A 17,544-nucleotide genomic window follows, 5' to 3' on the forward strand; every position below is an offset into this window, starting at 1 on the left:
TCATTTTTTAACTTACCGACGTCAAGAACTTTGAAATTAAAAAAAATGGAATTTGAACAAGAATTTTTTTTCTTAGAATATATTCTATGTGTGAAATATATTTTACGCCTGAACGTACAGCTCTGGTATTTATTATAATTTGTATCGGCGGCCGAATTAGAAAAGTGACGGTTGATAAGTGAGAGTTTCTCTGAACATATGAGCAAGCGTGAAGTTGGTTGATAATAAAGTTCTTTAAAAATGACCAATTGACAGGTTACGCCCCCTGTTCGTTGGAAAGGATTGAACGTGCGTACATTTAGAACCAATGTTCCTATATAAATATTTCTTTCAAATACAGCAAATTATATCGAAAGTTTAAAATTTATTTCATGTTTATCTTTTTAGACGCCTGTTTTCGTAGTAAAGTTAATGACAAATCTATAAATCCGATGCAATAATTGACCGTATTAAGGATTATAGAAAATAGAATTGCTGATAGATTACTGAAATTTTTTTATTGAAAGCTTATTAAAATAATTCTGAAATCTTTTTGTAATGCCATGTAATTAGATTACAAAATTAATTTTTTTTTATTGAAATAAGTTTAAAATACTTCAGAAGTGGTATTTCTTATTATATTAAAAAGATGGTAGATATTAAAAGTTACAATAAAAATTAAAAATTAAATGTATAAAATACATTTAAATTTCATTACCCGTTTTAGTATTTGCAATCTGATTAATATAATAAATATAAATATGATTTCTGAAATATGTTTAATGAAAGGGAAAAGAATATAATAAATAAATAAATAAATATATATATATATATAAAATATTGTGTGTGTGTGTGTGTGTGTGTGTGTGTGTGTGTGTGTGTGTGTGTAAATATATATATTTAAGATTCCTTTCATTAAATATATTTTAGAAATTATATTTATATTAATCATATTGCAAATATAAACCAAAATTGTAATGATAATTAAATATATTTTATATATAATTTTTATTGTAACTTTTTAGTATTTACAATTTTTATGTACATCTATATATATATATATATATATATATATATATATATATATATATATATATATACATAGCAATAACATTTATATAGTTTTTAGAAATTCTAAAAATAGTTGATAATTATAAATGGTATATTGATAAAAAATTGTGCAACAGCTGTTTTCACAAATTCTCTCTTTATACATTATATAATTGTCATAAATTGTGTGAATACGAATTGATACAATTAAAAAATCACTAATATTGCATGTGATAGGTTTTAAAAATATTTTATTAAAATATTTATGTAATATATTGCAGAAAGGTTTTAGAATTGTTGCGTGAAAAATGAAATGAAACCAATTTTGAAACCTTTCTGAAAGCTTTTGCAGGCGATAATCGATGCTTCACGGATTATAAAATTTATCAAAAACTTTCCTTGTATTTCATTAATTAATAAATAGTTATATATTAACAGAAAGAATATTCTCGATATGATGTAAATGGATAATAATATGGCTATAATATGGCTGACAATCAGCGCTGTAAACGCGGTACGCAATTACATGTTTAATCTAAATTACATTCATTAATAAAATAAGTTTAATTTATTAATAAATAATTATATATCTGAAAAAGTGAATTATGCAATAATCAGAAACGAAATAACTAAGTTTATAGCTACAATAACTATCAAATTAACAATATATAGAAATGAATATAATTTAATTCCTTCCCGAAACAAAAAGGCAGTTTTTGATATATTTTATAAATCTATCCTATTAGTTGTAAATCCTATTAGTTGTTTTATTGAAAGATATTTAAATATGTTTTGCAAAAATTGAACTTATTACTTCTGACGCCACAAGATTGAGATGACAGCGGTGAGTAAACAGGAGCTTTAAATATCCATTTGCAGGCACCAAGTTGTATTCATTAAATCGTATCTCGCAATCGAGAGTCGGGAAAAATATTTCGCTCGTCTCGAACATCGAAACGGAAAATCGAAATTCGGCGCGCCTGTCTCGGGACGCCATGACACTCGGCGACTCGGCGCCGTCGACAACGGCAACGGCGCGCACGCGCGGCCGGCCGGAGACGTGGCAGCGTCGCGTCGGCCGCGGCGGCGGCGCACCAGTGGGTCGGACTGGTTGACAGACAGCTTCGCATTCTTCCGCTACGGTGATGTGTCGTCGTTCACCGCTGTGCAACCGTGCCGTCGCGCCGTGCCGTGCTAGCTTGCCGATTAATACGGAGTACGGTTGCGCGTCCGCGGCGGCAACGACGACGACGACGACGACGACGACGACGACGACGACGACGATAGCCGGCGTCGACGACGACAACGACGGTGGCGCGTGCCGCGATTAATAAACGGGCAGTGTGTGGTGCTGTGGGGGTAGGGACGATGACGGCCGGGGGGATAATTTGGGTGGCGACTTGAGGGCAGAAATGTTGAAATTCGGCAGCAAGAGCGACGTGACGGTGGTGCATCGCGCCACTATTCGACTGTTCGACGACAACGAAATTATCTACTGTGACTTTCAGGTGAGAGAGAGAGAGAGAGAGAGAGAGAGAGAGCCGCCTGCACCGCTCGGCTCGGCGCCGCTCCGCTCCGCTCCGTTCCGCTTCTGCTCCGCGTCGCGGATATCCGCACGAACGCGACTTCCCTCTCGCTTAATCCCCCTGTGCGGGTTTCTCTCTCATTCTGCGCGCTGTCATTCGCGAGTATCGGCATCGGCGAACGAAAAATCCGCGAGCTGTTTGTCATTTAAATTTCTGTAAATTCGATACCTTTTTCTTCGCCTCCTTCGCCTCTTTCCAGAGAACGCTCCGGGACAATACCGAATCTGCGACAATGTCAAAGGATCCTCGCGATTGTCGCAACGCGCGCGATTTCAACAGATTGCCTGGTTTCTTAACAATTCTACGTATGCAAATCGTCCCACTTCTTTCTCAATCACAGACTTCTCGATCGGTTTAATGTCGACGTTTTCCCTCGGGGAAAATTTCGAGAGAGGCCATCAGTCATCGAATGAGCCTGTTATCTGTCGTAATTCGAAAACTATCGCTAGCCGGATATTTTTCTGAACTATAATCGAAGAATCCATAAAAAATGAAATAGGCTTTCAAATACAACTAACTAACTTGACATAACGTGACATAACGTTATGTCAAGTTATAAATTCGTAATGACAACGTGAAAGACCTACCCTTATATTTTTTCTTATTACAGTTAAGTTTGTTTAATAATAAATTGAATGAATTTTTTCGTGTTCAGAACAAAGTTTTTGGCAAGTCACAATAATGTGAATATCACGTTAATAAAATATTGATGAATTCTACAGATTATTACATAATCAATAGTATTATTTCATATTTGGTCGTATTATAGCACTGAATTAATGACCGTAACTAATGACTAACAACTATTAAATATTTTGAACGTATTATATTCCTTCTTTTTCATATTTAAAACAAAAAAGAGGAAATTTGATGAAAAGTGAGAAGGAATACATAAGATAATCCCACATATTCCTGTTTTCACGATGATGTCATGACGATTACCGCATCGTGCGAAAATTCGAAATGATATTACGAAAGACTCAGAAATCGTGATGATTTAAGAACTCCTCTGCAAGAAAGATAATCATAAGAAAAATAATTCAGTGTAAAAAAAAAAAAATATTAAATATGATCTTTGCCGATGCATATGTGCATAGAATCAGAAATCGTGATTTAAGAACGCTTCTGCAAGAAAGATAATCGTAAGAAAAACAATTCAGTGTAAAAAAAAATATATGCATCGGCAGAGATCATATTTAATATATCCAATACGGATACTTCAATGCGGACTTTATTGTTAATGACTTGCGTTATCTCATCTTTGTCTATTCATTATAAATGTATTTTGTATATTTATGTCTGACACACACACACACACACACACACACACACACACACACACACACACACACACACACACACGCACACGCACACGCACACACGCACGCACGCACGCACGCACGCACGCACGCACGCACGCACGCACGCACGCACGCACGCACGCACGCACGCACGCACGCACGCACGCACGCACGCACGCACGCACGCACGCACGCACGCACGCACGCACGCACGCACGCACGCACGCACGCACACGCACACGCACACGCACACGCACACGCACACGCACACGCACACACGCACACGCACACTTTTGTTTTGTAAAAATAAACGTTTTTCCCATTATCGATTACAATACTGTACTATTCATTTTGAGATGTAGCTAACCGATTTTTTTTGCATTTATTCCACGTGTCGCTGTCAGCTCTTGTAATTCTCATTCGTGATTGAAGTTGAGCATCGCTGGACGCGGGGGTCGGATCGTGACTTCGTATCGCGTCCGTAGATCCCTTTGACGTTTTAGTCGTGGCTACACGGCGTCTCCGACGGCACCCACGGCTTGGATCGATTCCAGAAAATTGCCTGTGCACGCGGTCTGTCCTGTCAAAAACTTTCGGCACTCTCGAGCCAGCTCGACATTTCCCATCTCACGCGCGAGCTTACGCAAGATCGTTAAGAATCAATTTTCGACATATCTATTTTTAGAAAAGGCACATGAAATCGTTCGATCATTTCTCATGGTCTCGAAGTTTATCGTTGCTTATTTCCACAGAAAAAAAATTGGTCTTAAATCAAGACAAATATATTTTCAATATATAAACAAGAGTATTGTGATCTTAAAAATGTTAATCTTGATTTCATGGAATGTGTGTTGATAATATTATTTTTAGTTAACTTAAGACTAAAAATCTTTTATATGAAGAATTTATAATAGTCTTACTTATACTTTATGAAAATATCTATACTTGTTATAAATTTATTTTAATATAAATTAAATCAAGACTAAAATTTTTCTAAGAATATATACATAGTCTTGATTTAAAAATCAATTTTCTTTCTGTACCGATTGATTTTCTTGTTGCATTTCATGACCCACTGTTATCGCGAAAATTTTGTTTTGATAGTAGTTATATTTTATATTATGATCCTGATATTTTGTGTATCAATTAATAATATCATATTAATTTTTGCTCCTTCTGTGTAAAAAAAATAAATAGTTCACTTGTTTATGGTGTCTATATTTATTTCGTGAATAGCTATTATTGCGGAAATCATGCGTATATTTTGACAATTTATATACGTTTGTCTATCTATTTATATCTGTCATACATATTATGTGTCACACATTACAGATAAAAAAGTTACAAGTGTATATAAATATTTCATTTTCTTTGAAGTATTGTATAATCGATTAAATATTGAATATTTTTAAATATTGAGGAATTAAATATTGAAGATGACTGATTACATGAGTAATTTTCTTCATGTCATGCAACAGTTGTTCATAATACGAAGTATGTAGATGTGTATATAATTTACGACACAAATTGATAGAATAGACTAAATTATATATTTAATTGGAAAATATAGTATATTTAATTGGAAAGTATAGTAAAAAAATAGAAATAGCGCACGTCTGTGATGTCTAGTTGATTAAGTTTGCAAAGCATTTTGCATTTTCGACGCGCGCGAGATAGATTTTTGAAATCTATAATTTTGTATCGATTTATTCGTTACGTGTTCCATTAGCAATCACCGTTGCGGTTACGCAAGTAGCTGGAAATACTCTCCGTTAGATTAATATTATTCGCAACATTGCTTATGCGTTGCAATATCCCCCCCCCTCCTTCCCAGCATGAGTATCGAATTTCGTTGAATCCCCTAAAGGCGAACCTCGAAAACTAGGATCCTACCCCCTTCCCTCCTCTTTCCCCGTGAATATTCTCTTCTGGGATTCACCTGGGGTTATTGCAAATCAAGCCAGGATGTCCAGAAACAGAGTCATGCGGATCGACTAACGATGTTGATCGGTTGTTTCTCTTCATTAGGCGCGCGATGGTGCGCCCTTTGTGGGCGTAGAAAACAAAAGCTGCCATGTTTCAGCGATATGTCACATCGTGGATGCTGTGACGGAATAATTGGCATTCGACCAAATCGACGCGAAATGAAATGCCGGGTAAAAGGCCATCGGTTCGAGTTTCGAGTTTTTAAGCTCTGGCGAATGTGAACTGGAGAGAGAGGAACTGCTATTAAAAGTCAATAAAATCGAGCTTTTGTTGACTGTTGACATACAGCTATTATTTTAGGTGCCGAGTCGTTATGTATCTTTAAACAATATATATATTTTCACTATCTTGTTTTTTAAGATTTTATTAAGAAGTAGTTCAAATGTTCTTTGCAAAAAAAAAAAAAATCTATACGAGAATTGACGATATATTTGTCACGAAGAGAATATTTTTATTCGATCATTTCAATTTTCCTGATCTTTTAAGAGAATATATATATATTTTAATTTCTGTATATTTTACATGGAATGTAATGGTAAAAGTGAAAATATCTCAAAATTCAATGAAAAAACGCAGGATCTCCGTATATCCATTGTAACATCACGCGATAGTTGCAGCTCGCCAAAAATAAAATTGAAAATGTTTGATTAAGTATGTCTGTCGTGGAAATTTATTGCTTTTTATTACTTTGTATCTTTGCATATTTATTTCTCATTCTGTGCAAGTGGAATATCTCGAGGTAAAGTTACCGCGCCATTCGGCATGGAGTATCGCACGGTTTAATGAAAAGTCAGATGGACTCGCAATTTTGCGGGGAATTAAAATTCACTCTTTATTGTGACTTCTTTACGTCATTCGGTGGAAACGATATAATCGGATTTGCGGACGAATTCTGAGCCATCGTATTATTTGTTCTCGCTGTATTAGTGCGCTCCATTTGGCACGGTACTCGCCGATAGCCGTAAATTATGACGTCATTTCGCGCCTAAAAGTGGTCTTAAAAAGCTTCATCGACATTATGCACGCTCGCCTTGTCGCGTTCAATCTCGTCCCAAGCAAAGTAAAGCCGACAATAATCCTCAATCATCTTCAAACCGCAACAATATAGCCCGTGCCAAAGTAAATATGTGCGCCATAAATAAAATGGAAAATTGTCGAAACCGCGGGTTGAAGTTTCGCTCGAAATCGCCGATGTGAATTTCAACAGAGGTTCCCGCCAGTCACACCAGTTTTAATCATGTTTACATGTTTATATTACGACTTTGCGAGACCCATTATCGCGCGAATGCGAACGAAACAGCGTGTAGCGCGTTAAATTTCGCGTTAATTCATATACTTGTGCGCAAAGCTCCGTTTCCGGAAAATGGAAACTTGGCGCGATCGGCGAATACAAGAAGTACGAGAAGAATACTTCAACACCGCGGCAACAGAAGCGGGTGGAAATATACGTTATGTAGCGCGGTTAATGTCCGTATGGCTGCGCTTCGGGGAATGCCATTCGGATTTAATTTACTTTTTCAATTTTGCGTCTGCACGCAGCAGAATAACGCCGCGTTATCCTCAATCCTGCGCGATATCACTCGCGATAAAATTTTAACCGTACAAAATGGACACACACAATTCTTCTCTACGCGCGGCAACAATTCTGTTTATTTGCGCGATTCATCGATTTTGTTTGGACGGTCAGAGGTTAGAAGTTGCGGTTTTCCGCAAAGTCGATCTCGCGGTTGGGATTATACTCGCAAGTATGAAGTTCAACAGATCTCCCTTCGCAAATAACGAGGCGTCCATAAGAGCCTCGTGTCTGGAGGTACAGGGTCACTAGGCTGCGAATCAATGATAGCCGTTCTCTTATAGTCGTCTTGCTACTCCCTGTCGACGTGGCGGAGAGACACTTAATAAATTATTACCGATAAATGCAAATTCTCCAACAACGACGCCGGCTGATTGTTGATCGACTTTGTGCTTTGAAACTTGTAGCTTTTCAAAGACTCGCCTTTGCGAGTCTAGTCTGTTTCTCTTATATAGAAATAAAATTAGAATTTTCAGATAGATCGTATTCCTTTACACCGGAATGGTATCGAAACGAAGGAGAGTTAAGATCGAGTTAAAAATAAAATTTGACAAATCTAGGACGGATGATTTACGACGGGCGAGCAAAAAAGGAAGCTTTAATTAAAATGAAGGAAATTAAACGCGCAGCGGGCGAAAGTGATGATCAAAATTTGCATGATGATGTTGTGTAAAAATTAATGACGTCGCAAGGGGGGCAGCAGTGACACACTGCTTTCCATATATTCATATCGCTTACCGTTCGCTTTTGTCATATTTATGTGGCGAGCACACGAGGTATATAAAGACGTAAACTCGGAAAGTTGCGCGAAGCTCGGATTAGCTTTGCAAAGAATTTAAAGTATGCCTCTCGTTCTCACGACCAAGCTTAAGGTGCGCTCCTCGTGCTGCAGAAATTGCGCGTTGAAGCTTGAATTTTTTCTCGGGCGTGCTCGAGAAAACACTTGCTCATATATATATATATATATATATATGTATATATGTATCTTTTATTTCTTTCATCTTTTCGACGAGTCAAACACAAATGGATACGGACGAGGATCGGTCGGAGAAGAGCTTTTACAAATTTTTTTGTACGAGCACAGCAATTTTCGAGAATGCAAGATTAACGAAATGAGCATTTGTGCCATCGGCAGCTTCGCGCACATTTATAATATTTATTATTAAGCTCGATCCATACGTCAGAGTATAACTAAATTACCTGAAAACAGTGGGACTACCACTTGGACTCTTCGGATTATCGATTATCTCGTTTCTTGACACTGCTTATACATATACATATATATATATATTTCCGGCCAATATACGCAAATCCTCTGATTAAATTAAATTTGTATACTTCTGTATTGATATGCACGCGTTCGCCAGTACTCTGTATTGCATAATTATGTTCCACGCTTGTTTATTATTCATAGCTTTAATTTACCATTTAACTACTCGTATCGCATTGCCATAAATCGGTTAATGTTCGGATGGCGAGGTAAGTGGAGCTTTTCTCATCGTGATGCGAAGTACCGCGCCGGTACTTCACATAAAGAGCGCTTCACATCAAGAGACTGAGTTGACGACTTAAAATTAATAGAATCATTGGAATTTAATTTTACAAATTGAAATTTGCGCTTTAGAAATCTTTTCGTCTCTCCTTTTCTCCTCTCTCTCGTTCCCTCCTTCGAAAGCTCATGAGGCCTGCCGTGTTAAAATCTGAAAGGCTGACTCATTCGGTCTTGAACTACTGCATGCACGGGAAGCAGGAATCGAATCTAGTTATGCTAGAAATTTAGTTCAAAGCAGCTATAAGACGTGTGCTCCGCTAAGAAGGATGCTAATATAATTTTACATCTCTATTTGCTATGTTAATGCCAAGCTTGACTTTTAGCGCACCTACCATCTGCCATATTTCGTTCTTATTTTTCTTTAATGAGCTTGCGCGAAAAATAACATTCATATTTCAATTTCCTATCTGTAACATTATGAAAAATGATTATTTATTATGGCTAAGTTGCCTGCCCGAAGCGTAGACGATCCAGGTTCGATCCCTGGCTGAGATGATATTTTTCGCAATATATATTTCCCATTAGGGGTGGGGAGGGGGGGGGTGTAATAAAAGACCATTTTTTGATTATCGAATTGTTATAGAAACCACTACGTTATAAATCTGTTAAAAATAGTGGCACGTGGTGGTATAATTATTTAAATTTATTTTCATATAGATATTTTAGCACTTAAGATCTTGCTTCCGAGTAATTGGCTTTCTGTCAGTTGATTATTTATTATTTAACCGCGATAAGTATTCAAATCGAGCGAGTAGTATTACCCGACAGTCTTCGTCGAGTAATCTACCTGCATCGCCGTCAATCTTGGGCGGGTAAATAACTCGCGAGGGGCTGCCGGAGCTCGCTCCTATTAATATACAATAATGCTAGCACATCGACTCCCTTGTAGTACGTTCTGGGTAGTTGGCGAAACGTCAGAAGCTTCCGTGTAAAACAAGGGGGGGAGAGAGAGAGAGAGAGAGAGAGAGAGAGAGAGAGAGAGAGAGAGAGAGAGAGAGCACTTTGGACATGCACGACTCGTGCCCTCGTGGCCCTCGACACACGCGAGGAAACGCCCGACGTGCTTGGGGGTTGCACCGTCGCACAAACGACCTCGTGTCGTCTTCGTCCTCGTGAAAAACTTCCGGCTTTCCCCCTCCCCCCCCTCCCCCCGGCTCGTATTTCGAACTATTTTACGACTTGTAGTAAGACCATAGTGGCCCCAGGCCGTCGCGAATGTTACCCTGAAATATTCAATTTGGTTCACGATACGAGAGTTATTTCGGGACGTGACATTTCGGCGCCGCGCCTTCCACGGGAATAGTTCATTCAATAGCGGAGGAATTTGCATTTGCAAAAATACACAATGCGGGATTCGCGGAATATTTCGCGTCCAATTGTATTTGCATGCGCGTCGCTCGAGGGCTACAAAGTAGTCGCGCTGAATATCAAAGAATAAAAGGGACAAATGTATGAAAAAAAAATAACTGTAAAAAGAAATGCTGAAAGTAATCTTTATCTAAACTGAACTTTATGTAAACTACACGTGTTAACGACTAATAACAGTTTTATTCTCATATAAGTGTCAACGTCAAAATGTTCGAGACATTTGTTCAGTGGTTATCTGAAATGTGTGTGTGTGTGTGTGTGTGTGTGTGTGTGTGTGTGTGTGTTTCATATTCAGTAGAATTTATATTTTAGCTAGAATCAGAGGACGATTCTTCTTATTTTATATTAAATACATTCCAAGAATTATTCAAAGATGATTTTAATTATTTTTAATTGTGATTTATTTTAATAATGGTTCTTAATTATTTTGACCGATCATATATATAGAGCTTCTTTTAATACAAAATTTGCTATAAAAATCTACAGTTTTTTTTTTTCGAAATTATCATTATTTTAAAATGCGAAAAAACGAAAATAATTCTGTTACAGTACAAGTCTTGTTTACAGACTAGATAAAAACGAAAAATAGCATTTTTTCCGTCGTTGATTTTTTTTTATCGACGACCTTGCACCAGCTGATATTTAGCTCGTGATTACGAAGCCATTATGCTTAATAATTGCAACGATTTCGTCCACCCGAGTCCATCATAATTTTTGTTGCAGAGGTCACATGATTAAATCGTCATTCTTTACATAATTCTTTACATAATCTATATCGTAAATAACACGTCTTGATTATCTTTTTCTTGAAATTGAAGCAGACGATATCATCTTATTAACGCTTCAAACGATATCTGCATATTATTTAGATGTATTTTCCAATTTGCTTTGTGCCAAACGTATCATTTTAAACTCAATTATATCAAAATACGCTGATAATTCTTTGGCGGCAAAAAGTGACAAAAAATTCGACATCTTTATTATACGTTTTTTGGAATAACTTTCATATAATTAAATTTGAATATCGCGAAATACACGCTTTATATAAATAATTTGTGGAAAACTACTTCTAAAGAATCAATTTCTAAATGGCAACATTCAAAATTGAAAGTGTGATTTGGTGTAACGAAAGCTGTGCAAGAACACGTGTCCCGTTCCCCGCAAGATGGGAAAATATATCGTAAAGGCGTCAAAATCCCTTGATTTATAGCTCACACTTTTCATTTGTAACTTTCATTTGTCGCGATTGTAAGGATTGTTTTATTTATATACGCTTTAAAAGCTGTGATGAGAACGGAACACATCTGAGGAACACCGTTTCACACGTAATACGCATACGTAATGCAACTTTGAATATATAATTGTTCGAGACACGTAAGAATCGTTACACGCAGGGACGTGGAAACGCACGCGGCACGTTTCAAGATATACTCGAATATGGAAACGGGAGATTTCCGTGCAGCTCCGTGCAGCTCAGCCATCTTTTATCGGACTTCCGGTGTTTCACGCGTTGCACGCGTTACCTCGTTTTCCCCGGAAGCAGGAATCGCGGCGGAAAGAAGTGTCGCCGATTTGCATTTATACGTAACGATCAGTAGAAAAAGTTGTTGAAAAACCGGCTTCTGCTTTTTTTGTTTTCCATAGATCTTCTACGAATACAAAAGTCGATTGTGTAAAGCATTTATTCGCATTTTGCCTTTCCACGTGACGCGTTGAGATTACGTACGATATCTCCTGGTTACATAATTTTCTGTCAATATTGATATTGAAAGTTGTTACGTAAAAGAGGCAAGAGAAAGAGAAGGAAAAAGAGGAAAGGTCGTTGAAGTATTATGAAGTATTCCTTTGAGTGTAAACGGCTATCTTTACTATATACATATATACATATTGCGATGCGCCATTTCCTTTCTCGCTCCCGGCGTTGTCCCTTTCCTCGAATGAAAAATAAAGTGGATAAAATAAGATAATTTATGACCCGATTCCTTCCTCTGTTGCAGCCGCAAGATAAAGGGCGATACATCCTCGAATATGTCTGTAAGCAACTCAACATTTTGGAGATGGACTACTTCGGGCTTCGCTACGTCGATAAAGAAAGGGAAAGGGTGAGTGGGCGTTTGTTGACACAAACGATAAATACATAGGAAAAGGCTTCCGGGACTTCCGGCCCCTCGCGTCGTTTCCTTTTCAGGAAACTAAAGCTGTTGAATGTGTTGTTTTTTTTTTTTTTTTCGAGACGTCGAGTATCCGTCTAATTAAAATCCGCTTGTTTAAAAAAAAATATTACTCTCTGGGAGATATGACAGTAGTAGACGCGGTCGCGGAAGACGGAGAGATCTTTGTCACGCAATTAAATTCGCTCTAACACCTGGAACGGCATGGCGCGCGCCATGCCGTACGCTCCATCGTAATCGTTATTCTTAGGTCATCGGTGTAATTCCGGAGGACTTAAAAATAGGCGTGCCTTGAAATATCGACGATTCACCGGAGTACACCGTGTTGTATACCTTGCTCACGAATGCGCGTCAACGGCTGATCGTTCATTCCGCTGCTCCTCCACCTGTAATGCTCAAAATTAAAATTTACACCCAACGGGGTCAATTTCTATTTCCCCCTCCCAAAAACCAAATGTCGGTAGATTTATCGTGGAAACGAATAATGACTACGACTACCGTCGTGCCTAAACCGTCGCGGTAATTGCCATTGTAAATTTAACTTTAACAAGACCAAGAAAGGGAGGAAAAAAAGAAATTTGTTATCGATCGATCGAAATAATATTTATATCGTTCCATACAACACGGTGCGTTTCAGCGCATCGATCGCCGCGATTCCAGGGCCAGAGGGTACAAATCTAATTTACCTCATAAACGTTCGATCGTCACGAAGACCTGCGAATGCGTTGGAAATGCGAGCGTTTATTTAAATACACGTGTACACGCCGGTTTTTTGCGATTACATTGCATATCGCGGGCGATATTTATTTTTATATTGAAATCAATAATGATCGAGGTTATAAGAAGAGAGAAAGAATAATACGTATGTTTTGCACGACAAAGTCGTTATACAGTCGTTGTTTGTGTGCTACAGTCGTTATTTATAATAAAAGTCGATCATTATTTACGGTGAATATATGTTATTTAGTCGTAATTCAGTTGAGTGAAACTTTGGAATTTTTTCATATCCGTGGTTGGATTTTTCACGAGTATACCTGAAGAACTAGTCGCGCTACGTTTACTCGAAACGAAGGTGCGCTTTCACTTAAATCCGAATGAACGAACGGAAAAACACCATAGATCTTAATTTCAGTTACGAAAGATTTAATCCAGAATGAAACTCGTGTTAATTTTAACACAAAACAACTTTCACAGGATAGAGCAGCAATGAGGACGTAACTCTGTTCGTTGTATTTAAATTGGCTTTTAACAAAGGGATTTTTTTTTTTTTTTAATTTTCTCCCGCAAATTAGCATTTTACAGAATAAACTGCACAATCGTTGGCATACGCGGGATGAAGCGAAAGACGGAATAATACGCGCAAAACATCTAACGTAATTTTGTTGGAGTAATTTGTATTTTTCATCTTTCAACGGAAGACATATATCGATCTCGGCATAAAACAGCATCCGAGTTTCTTCCCGTTAAGGCACTTCTAACGTAATTTTGTTGGAGTAATTTGTATTTTTCATCTTTCAACGGAAGACATATATCGACGTAAAACAGCATCCGAGTTTCTTCCCGTTAAGACCCGGTGAAATCAATATCGTCCGTCCGGACATCCGCGAACGTTCCGTTGCCGTCTCCCCTTTAAAAATTAACGCGCCGCACCCTCAGGTACAGCTCTTGCTATTCTCTTACAATTGAATTAATGTCACGCGAACGAGAGCCTTTTAATGGGAAATTAAAGAAGATCTCTCGTCGCGTTTTGCGCAGTGCGACAATTTTTTTAGAATTTGCGAACCTGTCGTTATGCTCAATAAGTGACGATGAACCCCGAAAGAGGGGTACGCGTTACCTACAAATCCCCCGGAGGATGATAAATTGTATCGTACGTCAGATTGATTGTTACTACCCTGAGCGGCGCCTGCCGAGACCTTTCTATTCGTTTTTTTTTTTTTTTTTTTTTTTTTTTTTTTTTTTTTTTTTTTTTTTTTTTTAAGGGGCCATTGTAACGAGAGGCTTAAAGAGATATACGATCAATTGTAGAACTATTCGCTTCGCTTTATCCTCTCGAACGGATTCGCCGAACAGTTTCGAGGGATCTGAAATTGCTGTGCGGTGCAGCTGATCCTTGATCCCTTGAAGTATTGATCCTGAAAACTCATCGCGTAAATCTCTACTACAGCGACATAATGGCATAATGACATGGAAAACGACAACTTTATGAGTGACTGATAACGAATTATTTATATTTTATGAGCGTGATAAATAATTTATTATCAGTGCCGCATACGTTTTACGCACTTGCGTTATAGCTACGATAATTATTCTTTATTCTAGAAGACAGTCTTTTATTTCAGGTAACTGTCCTTTAGGTTTACTTATTTTCTCAAAATTCAATTTTCCTTTTTTTTTTTTTTTTAAATTCTTCTCTAATTAGAGTTTAATGTCTATGTTAAATTTTTAAAATAAAATATAAATATAATTTGTCTTGTGTTAAATATATTTAAATATATATTTTTAATTTCTTTAATTAAAATTACTCGGGTTAGATTAGTTAGATAGTTTTTATTTTTTATCATTTCGAATCTATTCCAAAATTTAAATCAAGAATTTCAACCCAGTCGAACCCAGTTTCAAACTATCAGAAAACTGCATAGTACCTCATTTTGATATATTACGCAAGGAAATTTTGTAATGCGCAGATTCCTGACAGTTACAAATTTGAAAACATATAGGAACAGAGCTCTAAAATTTTCAAATTTGTCGTTTATTTTCTCGAAGAAATATGTAGTTACAGCACGATGTCGTACTTTATAATATTTTCACTGAACTCGCTACGTTAGAACATCCACTCGTCGGCAAAATTTCGAGCGGTAAATATCTCGTTATACACACGAGCGAGTACGGGTCACGATAGTATCATCAGACGACAAAATCTTACGACAAAATTTTACGACGAACCTTATGTTTTGCATTCTCTACTTCCTGTTCTTCCACAAAGTGGAAGAACTTACGCGAATTGACTCACCACGTACACGTTACCTCAGAAGCAGAGAACAAGATAATCCAAAGTATCTTAAATTTACGATTAGAATTTAAATATTTGTACATTAGAATGCTTGAGAAATTATAATATTCAATTATAACGTAGCAAATCATAAGAAATATAACAAAATATAATACAGATGTGATATAAAAAAGTTAATAATAAATAATACGAATTTTTATGATTAATTATACACAATGATATTGCAATATCTTATAAATCTACCATAATGAATCTATGTTGTATATATTATATATCTAAATATTTTTTCATTTTACAGCATTGGTTGGACCTAGCGAAAACAGCGATCAAGCAGGTGAAAGGTTGGTATTATTTGAAATTCAATAAGCATTTTTTTTCCGTCTAACATGTAAAGCAAACATCTTTCCATAGAGAATTTTGAAAGGTCGTTTCTCTATTCTTTCTATGTTATTCTCGAGGAAACGTATACACAAAAAAATATATACTGTACTTAAATAAATATTACTTGTTTCCAAAGTATTTCCAAAGTTCATATATCCGCAAATCTGTCATAAGCATCAAATTTATTCAAAATATATTCTAAATCTCAGTAAGCGTAATGCTTAAATAAAGAATATCAGATTAAACTAAAAAAATCAATTTGCTCATTGTGAAATATTCAAATCTAACAGTTCTTCGGGTAAAATATTACATAATATTCTTTAAAAGAAAATTCTCTTTTTAATTACGATAATAATAAGTTTTTCCTAAAATTTGGGATGATGTAGATTTTAAGACTATTATCGAGAAAGTAAAAGAGATAGCCGTTACTCGAGAGAAGAAAAGTAAATGCTCCCTCGTTAAAGAGGTAGCCGTTACTTGAAAGAAGAAAAGTAAACCGAGCAATCACATTTTCCTAGCGATGATATTTTAGAATGACATTTTCCTGTGCGTACCGAACATTCTCCCGTGCGTCGAGAGGCCGCAGTGCCTCAAATTGGCGGCAGTCGTCTTCGCGTACGGTTCGTCGCGAGGCGATTAACGGCGCGACGGATGTGGTAAGCCGTAATCCGAATCGACGGATGTACGGAGTAAAACGGAGTAAACGTCTTATTACGTTCGCGAGCGATTCCGTTCCCGCCGCGGAGGTTCTACGCTGTCGCGAAGACGCTACGGTCGATCGACCGTAATGACGGTGCCGCGTAGAGAACGCAGGTATCAGCGAAACAGCTGTGACCGCGGCAGGGTCGAACCTCCTCCCCCCCCCCTCCTCCTCCTCCCCTCCCCTCCCCTTCCCTCCCCTCTTCCCGCGCCGACCCGATCACGTTGGGTCGATGTCACATGAAAGTTTCAAGCAGTCGCGACCCGCTGGCCTATTCTCGTAAACTTGAACGGACTTGGACGCAGACCTGTGCGAAAGCGTCGGGGTATTTTTCTTTTTTTTTCCCTCCTTCCCGCGGCAAATCCCGGAAAATCCCGCCCTCGACGAGGAGATCGGAAAAAAAAAGTCGTGGGAAAGAAGAGACACTCTCGCGCTCTCATCCCGAGAGAGTATACGAGTGGCGCTTGCGGAAATTTTTCCCTTGTGCTGGGGATTAAATCGATACGAAAGGAATCCGACGTGTGGGTTCGGCTTAAGGTATTCGTGGACCACGAATGGGGGCGACTTGGTCTTTTCTTTCGGGGAGGGGGGGGGGGGGAAAGGGATACCTGTTGATCTTAATGCCCTTAGAATTGACAGCATCGATGTTAATACAGATTTATGTTAAAAATATATAATGCTTTACAAAGACGCAAGATCGAAATCGACTAGACGTGGCCTGATTCGACTTACTTGATACTCGTTTTTGCGGAAGGTTAGCCACTGGGGATAGCGCTATTCGCGAGGGGGAATGTCTCACATCTGTCGAAGGCGACGTATAATGATATCCTATCGAATGGGATCACGACCTCGCGCTACGAAGGCGGCGACGTTTACGTTATCAT

General features: G+C 37.8%; 1 protein-coding gene across 2 annotated transcripts in view; it reads left to right on the forward strand.

Annotated features, from left to right (window-relative positions):
• Positions 1-2,082: 2,082 nt before the first annotated feature.
• Frmd5 (FERM domain containing) overlaps positions 2,083-17,544 on the forward strand; it is a 38,511-nt gene continuing 23,049 nt past the window's right edge. For both annotated transcript variants that reach the window (XM_089075342.1, XM_089075343.1), the window contains exons 1-3: positions 2,083-2,537; positions 12,393-12,497; positions 15,878-15,920. In XM_089075342.1, the coding sequence (XP_088931468.1) occupies positions 2,442-2,537; positions 12,393-12,497; positions 15,878-15,920 (244 nt within the window). In that variant the 5' untranslated portion in view covers positions 2,083-2,441. The remainder of the gene's footprint in view (positions 2,538-12,392; positions 12,498-15,877; positions 15,921-17,544) is intronic.

Source organism: Pogonomyrmex barbatus, unplaced genomic scaffold (assembly GCF_055798465.1).
Source record: "Pogonomyrmex barbatus isolate J1 unplaced genomic scaffold, ASM5579846v1 scaffold19, whole genome shotgun sequence".
NCBI lineage: Eukaryota > Metazoa > Arthropoda > Insecta > Hymenoptera > Formicidae > Pogonomyrmex > Pogonomyrmex barbatus.